Genomic DNA, 10527 nt, shown 5'->3' on the forward strand with positions numbered 1-10527 from the left:
GATCAATTAGAATTTAATAGTTTAAATTATTTGGCCAACAAATTATTATTCCATATATTTAATTGGATTAAATTATCTAATATCTCTAATTTTTTTTATTATATATTTCCCTATTTAGTAGCAAGCTCGGAATTGGAGTGTCTCATAGCTTGTACACACACATAAGGAAAGTTGGACTAAGGAATTTTTATCTTAATCAAACAAGGCATCTAATCTCTATTTTATAATTTTATATAAAAACACACAAAGAAGGGAGAAGATTCCTCTCCATAGAGCCCATGGACCATAGATTGATCTCACAACTAGTGTGACCTCGAGACGTGTGCCCAGGTTCTCCCAGCCATGGGATCAATTTGGTCTATGGGCTCTATGGAGAGGATCCCGATCCCATAAAGGAGAGGAGGGAGATACGATTAAATCTCCTCTCCTCTCCCTTGGTCGATTCTCTCCCACCATTTGGTGAGCTTTGAGAAAATTAGATTTATGAAACCTTAGGGAAAAAAAATAGAGAGGAAGTGTGTTAAGGAATTGGGTATTCCAGTTCGTTCAAGGAGTTGAAGGGATCGATTCCTCACAATGCTTGATTATGGAAAAACTATTATTAAGAGAAAACTTCACTTGCACTTCTAAGGTAAAGCTTTTTGTTACCAAGTATTTATTTATTTTTTTAATGCAAGAGATATCCAATCTAATCTTTTTCGCTGCACAATTGAGTTTTCTCCATTGGGGAGAGAGAGAGAGAGAGAGAGAGAGAGAGAGAGAGAGAGAGAGAGAGAGAGAGAGAGAGAGAGAGAGTACCTCATAGGCGGAGAAGGGGGAGTGTTGCAATAGGAGGGAGAGAAGAGGTGGTTGACCCTAGAAGTCCATTCATTGCACTTTATCTTACACCCACTGGAGTTTGGGAACCCTTTGAGCTTCTGCTGGGAACTTCATCAGTGCCAATTGAATGCATCGAACGGTTGAAGTCGTTTTATTTCTACCACAATTGTTCAATAGGTGCCTCAACAAAACTAATGATATTCCTACTTCTACTTCTACTAAGGTTGCACACAAACCTCATAATAGGCGGCAATACCCGATATAACCTATAAACCCAACCAATTAAGAATGAAACTTGCTAAATAGGTGAAACGATCATCAAACCATTATCAGATTACCTTACACCAAGAATGTCCAATTATTGAATGCCCATTGGAAGGTGTTGACACCCTTGAAGATCTACTTGGCTGAGCTGTGAATTTCTTAGACGGACTATTGACGTGATATTGATGAAGGTTTTCCATATGGTCGCCGATGGTCCTCCTCCGGTGGCCTTTGAGCTGCTCGGGGGCTTAGAAACCCATGGAAATGAAAACATACTTTCATGGGTTGGTTTATTCCCAGGCAGTCGAATGTTCTTGGGAGATAATGCTCTTCCTTTCATTGCACCAGAGACCATCGATGGTAAGAAGTTTGCTTGTTGCAGCAATGAGGATCTGTCTGAGGCGAAAAATCGATGGGACGCGATGTTAGTGGGGTATGTTTTTGGGCCAAAACTCTCCTATGCCTCTATACAACATTTCACAAGGGAGAAGTGGTCACACGTGGGAGCCATGGAGGTTTTTGGTCTTGACAGTGGCATCTTTATTTTTCACTTTCAAGATACAGATTCGAGTCGGCAGATATTGGACGAAGGACCTTGGCCCCTAGGTGCATGCCCATTGATCTTACGCCCGTGGTCGTCGGAGAAAAAGGAGGATACTCAACTTCCATTATAGATTCATTTGGATGGGCTCAACCTCCAATTTTGGGGGAGTCGTAGTTTGGGGAGCATGGCGAGTGTGCTGGGTACTCCTTTATGCATGGATCGTCGCACCTCGAATAGGGAGAGACTGTTGTTCGCTCGACTCTGTGTTCACATGAAGGTGGAGGATAGTCTTCCCTCCTCTATTCCTATCAAGCTTGATGATGGTTCTATTATTGACCAAAAGGTGGATTACAACTGGAAGCCATCTCTCTGTAGCTACTGCAAAACTTTCAGGTATACTGATCGCCAATGTGTATTGGCAGAAACTACAGAGACTGGCAACATCAATGAAGGTAGAGGTAGTGAGAACCATATGGAAGAGGATGAATGGCAGGTTACCAATCGTCGACGAAACAAGGGAAAACACCGCATCCCTCTGGATTCTGAGCACAATGGCAATGTTGATGCTATCCCGATTGGTACTGACCAATCCAATCTTATCGCACACCCTCGCTGGAAGGGGTTGGATGCCAGTGGAAAACACTGGGCAAACCCGAATTGTGTTGGTAATGCTTCGAATCAGATCATTGACCGTGCCATTCTCGTGAGAATTTTGGAAAGGAATGCCAATCTAGCAAGCACATCTACAGGGTTGCCTATTTTTTCATTACATACCCCTTATATTATTGAACAATATAGTGCTAATTTGGTTACCGAATCAGTGGGTGGTGGTGTCTCAATCAATGCTTCCTTAAATGAGAAAAATGAGAGGGCAACCTCCTTAATTAGAGAGAATGTTAGCAATGTGCAAGATCATGCTTCCATTCTTGTCACTAACTTAGTGAATACTATGGCCTAAATTTCGGATGACTCATCTTCTATTTCTCCTCGTGCAATTAATAATGGTAACAGATTCTCTTGTCTACAAGATTTGAATCATGGGTGTGACACGACCCATATGGAGGTGGATAATAATTTAAATGGCAGGGTTCGGGATAAAAGTCGGGGTCAGGGTTACCCTGTGTAAAAACCCAACTGTACCCCTTCTAAATGATTAATATGGGGGCATGGAATTCTAGGGGTCTCAACGACCTTGGTAAACGTAGAGCTGTAATGGAGTGGGCATCAAACAATCATTTTGGTGTTTTTGGTCTTATTGAGACTAGAGTAAAACCAGGCAATATGGATTCAGCTTCAAGGCTCTTTAGTGCTAAATGGAGGCTTATTTCCAACCATTCGACATCTGATGCTGCTAGGATTTGGTTACTTTGGGATGAAGAGCAAGTCATGATTCAACTGATCAGTATTTCCTCTCAAATTATCTATGCTCTGGTGACTTTGAAATGTAATCAACAAGTCTTTTATGTTTCAATGGTGTATGGAGAGAATTTTGAGCTGGACAGGGAAGCATTATGGCATGATCTTCATCAGTTCAGCTCCTCTTTGTCTCACCTTGGATTGTCCTTGGCAATTTTAATTCTATCAAGTCGCCAGAGGAAAAACGAGGTGGTAGACCAATTACATTATGTGTTGCCCAGCCATTAACGGATTGCTTATCGAATTTGGGTCTTTGTGACCTTTAGTGGATTAGAAATCTCTTCACCTAGTGTAACAAAGCTTTTGGGTTTGACCACATTGAGTGTAAGATTGATCGTGTTTTGGTGGATCATAATTGGCTGGACGCTTTTCCTAATTCCCATATGCATTTTCATAATCTCAGTGTTTCTGATCACTCTCTAATGGTTGTGACGATGGAGAACATTCCTAAAAAGCGTGGTCAGAAATTCTATTTTTATAACCACTGGGTTGATCATGATGAGTTCCTTCCCTTAGTTCGTGATGTATGGAGTCAACCGATTGATGGAAATCCCATGTTCATTCTCCTCTCCAAGATCAATACTCTAAAGGGTGTTCTTAAAAATTGGAGTAGGAGAGTGTTCCATCGCTTGGATAAAAAAATTGTTGAGACAACAGAGGAGGTTCAGGCCTTACAGACCATGCTTGGTTCTGGTTTAATTGATGAGGGGTTGGTTTCTCGCAAGCGGGTTGCAGGTCAGCGTCTTCAGCCCTTGATGAATGCTCGTGAATCCAAGCTCCATCAAAGATCACATATAAGATTCCTGCAGGATGGAGATGGCAACACTGAATTTTTTTCATCGCTCATTGATAACTAGAAGAGCCCGAAATAAGATCTCTTCGATCAAATCTTCTACTAGGGATTGGATTTTAGATGACAATGCAATTAGGGAGGAAGCAACAAAGTATTTTGTTGATGCCTACATGGGCTCCCCCGAAATTGTTTGTGACTCCCTTGAGCTCCCTATCGATAGATCTTTGTCTAGGGTGGATAGAAAGATGCTTGTCAAAGATTTTACAGTGGAAGATGTCAAAAATGTTGTTTTTTCTATGGATAATGACAATTCTCCAAGCACCGATGGTTTTGGTGCTTACTTCCTCAAGTGCACTTGGGACCAAGGGTGTGAATTTGAAACCAAAACCGTTTACCGAAACTGAATTGAGCCGTTTACATTGAAACCGTAAAAACATTTAGTAAATGGTTCAGTTATGGTTTCAAGTTTCAGGCCAATTAGCTAAACGGGTTGAAACCTAACCGAGTTGTTTAACCCGTGGTTTCAAACCGAACTGAAACCACGAAAATCGAACCGTTTAAACAGTCAAAACCAATCCAATTAATCCGTTTAAAGATTAAATAAGGTGGTTGCAAAATATCATTAGTATCTCATTTAATTCAAAGATTGAGTGCTGCAAGCCTGTAAGTAATTCTAAATGTAGCTTGCTTATTGTTTGGAATTCCGATTAAATTAATCCAACGCACTAAGTAGAATGTATACTGATAAAAATGCAATTTTTTCTTATACTATGGCATATTAAATATATATTTTCCAATAATATAACACATTATTTGGGAGGGGGGAGAAGAAGAAAATCCCTGCTATAAGCATTACTTACTGACTTGTTAGATGCGCCTGAGACTATTTTCTATCAAAATATTTTCTTTTGCTTAGTTGTTTGGTTGTTTTAACAAAACATAATGGTTGCATTTCACATTCGCAAGATTGAATCGTTTATCACCAAAATCAAATTCTAGAAAACATGTGAATAAACTAGCAAACCAATTGCTAACTGTTTAGAAACCATATGGAATAAACCGAAACTGTTTAAAACCTTGAAATCGAAACCGTTTAAAAATTGTGGAAACCGAAACCGTTTACTAAATGGTTGTGATTTCATAAAGTGCAACCGTTTAGTAAATGGTGCGGTTGTGATTTCAGCCAAAATATATGTGAATCGAACCGAACCGAATCGTTTAAATTGAAACCGAACCGATTAACACCTTTACTTGGGACATTACTGGTCCAGATGTCTGCAAGGCCATCCTTATTTTTTCGAAACCCGAGGCTTCCAGAGCAGGTCAATTTATTGCTAAGCTAATTGCTAATAGGATCAAATTAGTCTTGCATAAATTGGTGGGCTTGAATCAATCTACTTTCATTGAAGGGCGTCAGATCTATGATAATGTGATTCTGTGTCAAGAGATCCTACATGATTATCATCGTCATAGGGGAATGCCACGCTTTGCTGCTAAATTGGATCTTTGGAAGGCTTACGACTTGGTGCAATGGAGTTAATTGTTTACTCTCCTTCTTCGTTTAGAGTTTCCTCCTATTTTCATAAACTGGATCGTGCAGTGCATCACTCAGCCTGGATACATGGTTTTCCTCGATGGAGCTCAGTCTTCCAGATTCTCAGCCAATAGGGGATTGAGGCGTGGATGCCCTCTGTCCCCCTTCTTATTTAACATTGTGTTACAGATTTTTTCAGATTCTCTTATAGTGGTAGCTCGAGGGGGTACATTTAAATATCACTAGTTTTGTGAGAAAATCTAAGCTAACCTCTTTGTGTTTTACTGATGATTTTTTTGTTTTTGGGAGAGCCTCTGAAGAAAATGCTACTTGTCTAGACCAAATTTCTGCTAGATTTTCTTCAGTCTTGGGCCTTTCCATAAATAAGGGAAAATCAAATATTTTTTTCACTAATTTCTCTGATATTTCTCAAGCTCAGATTTGCAGTATTATAGGAATTGAGCTTGGACATCTTCCAATTAAATATTTGGGGTTCCTCTGCATTCTCGATCTTTGCAGTCTCATAACTTTACTGGTTTGATTACGAAGGTTGTAGCTCGGTTATCGTCCTGGAAAGCAAAAGCCCTCTCTTATGCTAGTCGTTTGATCCTCATTAAATCTGTGATTATGGGCATTATTGCTTGTTGGCTCAACATGTTTTGTATTCCTCAAACCACTCTTCACCAATTGGAACGGTTGATGGCTAAGTTTCTTTAATGGGGTAGTGCTAAAACAGGGTCCTATAAGGTGGCCTGGAGCTTGGTGTGTAAGCCCAAAAAGAAGGGGGATTGGGTCTGTGATGTCTTGCTGATTGGAACATGGCTGCGCTTATGAGACATGTTTGGAGTATGGCCTCAAAATCTATAACTTGTTGGACTAAGTTTGTGGTGAGTAGGTGGTTGAGATCTCACTCTATTTGGTCTCTGTCGACTCCCGCTCACTGCTTCAACACATTTAAAGCTATTCTTTTATCTCGTGACTATGCTGTGAAGTGTTCTAGGAGCTTGATTTGTAATGGGAGAGATACATTACTATGGTATGATCCGTGGCTCCCTGGTAGCCCTCTTTACACCCCTGGTACCTTGATTGTGGAAGCATTGGGGTAGTGTGATACAGATACGGTGGCTGAGTTGTTATTGGATAATGGTGAGTGGGATTCTAGTAGTACATATTCTACTATTTGTAGGAGGTGGTTAAGGACACTGCCACTAGGCCTCATCCCAGGTTGACGTAAGATAGCATCGTCTGGACTCCCACTCCTTTAGGCCAGTTCACTCTCAAGTTAGCTTGCGAAGTTGTTCGTCCTTGGCACGAGATCATTAGTTGGCACTTTTTGGTCTGGTTTGGATGTGCTCAGCCTCGCTTCTCTTTCATCACTTGGTTGGCCATTTGGTGTCGGCTTTCTACCAAGTGTATCTGTTGACTCCACCTACGTTCTCTATGAGGATACAGCTGTGGATCTTGATCACTTTTTTCAGGTGTTCTTATACCTCTATGTTGTGGCACAGAATCTTGGACATGTGTGGCTTCAAACGAAATAGTTTACCCTCCTAGAACGATGAGGTGGAGTGATTGTGTTAGCACTGCAAAGGGAGTTCTATGATTTCCTTTATTCGGCATTTTTGTTTTCAAGCCACGGTGTATCGGATTTGGTCTGAAAGAAATAGTAGGGCCTTTGGGAAGCAGGAGACTGACTTGGATGGCTTATTCCACCATATTATTTCTGATAGCGCCGATTTTCCCATCTTCAAGGTAGCACTACTGAATCCTCCCTCCACAAGGATTTTTCCCTAGGTGGAAAATTAAATTAAATTGTTCTCCTTCGAGGATAAAACTCTTTTCATGGCCTTGTTCGCCCTCTTCTTGGGTTGCTGTGAATTGCGATGGCTATATTAGAAATGGAATGGGTGGTTATGGAGTTTTGGCTCAGGATGCTTGTGGATTTCCTCTTTTTGCCTTAGCCGGTGCTATGGAGTGTGGCAATATTCTCTATACGGAGCTCCTTGCCATCAAGAAGGGGCTTGAAAAGGCCCACCTTATGCATTGCTCCCATATTCAGATTCGGTCGGACTCTCTCATGGCTATTCAGATGGTTACAGGATGCAACCAGCCTCCTTGGTTTGTTTGGGTTTTACTTGGTGACATTTATGTTTTGAATTCCTTCTTCCACCAGTGCATGTTCTTCCACCATGTTCGCAAGATAAATTCTTATGCCGATTTCCTGGGGGGTTTTCTTTGTGCCCTGCGGGAGATTGATCTTCTTCCAGGTGACCTTCCTACAACTCTGAATGTTTTGATTCTGGATGATGTGGCTGGAAAGGTTTATCCTCGGCTATAATTTTTTTCCTATTCTTTAATTAATTATATTTCTCCTTGCTCCAAAAAAAAAATTTGTTAAATGCATATTTGGAATTCGAACCAAATTTTCTAGCCTTATGTGCCAAAAAGGTAGAGTTTTACTAGTGGATGGAACTGAATTTTTTCTAGATAGATAAACCCTAACGTCCTTGTTTACATGTTAAGTTTAAGCTTAAATTGAGTTTGTTATCCTTTACCCAAAAAAAAATGGCAAAATAAAATATTGGGATATTTAGGACTATAGAGAGGGTGCATGAATATACATGCGTGGTTGCCAAGGTATATGATTGAGCTTGAGGCTAACTTGATAGTCAACTAATGTAGATCATAGTATGTCAAAACTTTAACATAGCATGTTATACGGTTGAGATGGAACTTCAAAATTGATAAGTGGCTAATCCATGGGATCCACAACATTTTCAATCGTTGAGTTGGAAAATTAAGCCCTCCAACTATCCCTTATAACTGTATTAATGAAACTAACGAGTGGATTAACTAGGGTACTTGTGGCTATGGGTCCCAGTCAATTTATTAACAAACTGATTCAGATAGGTGGAAACAAAAAGGCCGGCTGAAAATTGGCACCCCTTACATGTGACTGAGTTTGAGCATTAGGTTTAAATAATTGACTCAACTGCATTCATTTACACATATCATCTCTAAATTAATTTATCGATTTGAAAATTAAGTGTTAGAAAATTTCATTGAATGGTGGTGTTGCTCCCTAGAATCTGTGGAAGGCTGAGCGTCGATCCTGCACAAGCACAGAAAGCAAAGGCCCGGAGGTGGTTCCTGGATTAATCCTCCGACACCCAAGTTAGAGAGACTCACAGAACAGTATTTTCACAGGAGTAATAGTGTGAACATATTGACCTCCCTCATTCCGTCTTTTGGGTTTTCTCTTATAGGATTATTCCTACTAGGATACATCCATCTTCCTCTGAAAGGATTGAGATGGTTTGTTGGAGGACTCCTCCTTGCACGCTCCACGATTCCTCAGGGAATATTCCCTTAAGTAAATGGAATCCTATTATGACTCTATTACTGAGGAGAAGTTTGGGTTTCTCTACCACCTGGCTATTCGAAGTTGTGGTGTAGGTGCTTGGTAAGATGCCATGTGTCCATGTCGGATTGGGTGGTTTAGTTTGTGCGCATCAGAAGCCCCCTTACTGCCACTGAGAAGCCCTTTCGATGGGAGTAACAACCCCCCCTTCTTTTTTTTTCCTTTTTTTATGCCCTTCGGTCCTTTCCATTCGGCTTTGCCCCTAGTCCTGATCGAGGGAGAGACCTTCAGTCAGGTCAGCTCGGCCTCAGCCTAAGCCTCCCACTGAGGTAGGGACCTTCGGTCTGCTCTGCTTTAGCCTGAGCCCCCAACAGAGGTAGGGACTTTCGATCAGGTCTGCTCGGCTTTGGCTTAAGCCCCCAATCGAGGTAGGGACCTTCAGTCAGGTCTATTCAGCCTTATCCTAAGCCCCCAGTGGAGGTAGAGACCTTTGATCAAGTTTGCTTGGCCTTACCTTGAGCCCCCAACTGAGATAGGGACCCTCATTCAGGTTTTCTTGGCCTTGCCTGAGCCCCCAACCGAGGTAGGGATCTTCAGTCAAGTCTGCTCGGCCTTAGCCTGAGCCCCCAACCGAGGTAGAGACCTTTTGTTGGAGGGTAAGGAGCCAAGGACGAGTGCCACGCTAGTGTGTCTGGCTCAAGTGGGCCTCAGGAATCCCAATGGATGATGTGTCCTGTCATTAATGAGCTAAGGGAGTCAGACCGTCACACCTTTGTCTATAAATAGTGCCCCTTCTCCTCATTTTGGCACCTTCTCCTTACTTCTTAGAGCCTTCATCCTTCGGTTATTCCTTTCTTTTCTTTTGTCTTCGGTTCTACCAAGTGCTTTCAGAAGTAAGTCTTCATGTCCAGCTCTTTAGGTAGTGGTCCCTCGTCTTCCGAGGAGAATGTGTCTAGGCACCGTAGTCCAAGACGTATCCGAGGGATGTCCTCAGATTTGTCTTATGAGTCCACTTTGTCTCGTGCCACCTCTTTCTCCACTGTGACACTTTAGGAGTCCGTTAGTGGTCTGAGTGGTGAAAATATCAGGGAGGGGGTTCTTGAACCCCGTGCTCAGACGAATGACTCCCTGGCGGTTAATGCTAGGGATATCATCTCGATGATGACCGAAGACAAGCTTGAGGAGCTCCGGGCTTCTTGTAGCATCCCGGACAAGTTCATCCTTTGGATCCCAAAGCACATAGATAAAGCTAGCTATAGAAACTCTGAGGAGTTATGCTTCTACCGAGATGCCTTCAAGGCCAGGTTTCGGCTTCCTCTCCGTCCCTTCTTTAGCCAGGTGTTTCGGCATTATGGTATATGTCCCTCCCAACTGACCCCAAACGGATGGCGATAGATCCTTAGCTTCATCATTTTTTTCTCTCGGATCCTAAGACCCCTCTCCCTTCCTCTCTTCCTGAACTATCTATCCCTCGGTTCTAGCAAAGGGGATTCAGGCTGGTATTACTTTAGCCCTCAGAAGGACCTCAGGTTGTTAAGCCAATACCCCACGTCGATCCATGGTTGGAAGTTCAAGTACTTCTTCATGAGGGTGCCAGAGGGATTTCCCCTCTGTAATATTTGGAACAACCCTACCTTGAAGGATGTGAACTCCACACTTGCCCTCTTCGGGACATATGCAGAGTCATTATCGATGGCAAAGGACAAGCTTCGATGTCTTCCTGTTGAGTCTAGTAGCCTTCAGTCGGATGCCATCTTATTCTGATTCTGACTTAGCCCTGGTGAGTCTTAGGTCCG

The 10527-nt window shown here is 42.1% G+C and overlaps 1 protein-coding gene across 1 annotated transcript; it reads left to right on the plus strand.

The window, feature by feature from the left end:
* Nucleotides 1-2785: 2785 nt before the first annotated feature.
* LOC122069134 lies at nt 2786-3900 on the plus strand. Its single transcript, XM_042633067.1, has 2 exons — nt 2786-3232; nt 3334-3900. Exons 1-2 carry the CDS (start codon nt 2786-2788, stop codon nt 3898-3900), a joined length of 1014 nt encoding a protein of 337 aa, XP_042489001.1.
* The last annotated feature ends 6627 nt before the right edge of the window (nt 3901-10527 follow it).

The sequence above is a fragment of the Macadamia integrifolia genome, unplaced genomic scaffold, assembly GCF_013358625.1.
Source record: "Macadamia integrifolia cultivar HAES 741 unplaced genomic scaffold, SCU_Mint_v3 scaffold537, whole genome shotgun sequence".
NCBI lineage: Eukaryota > Viridiplantae > Streptophyta > Magnoliopsida > Proteales > Proteaceae > Macadamia > Macadamia integrifolia.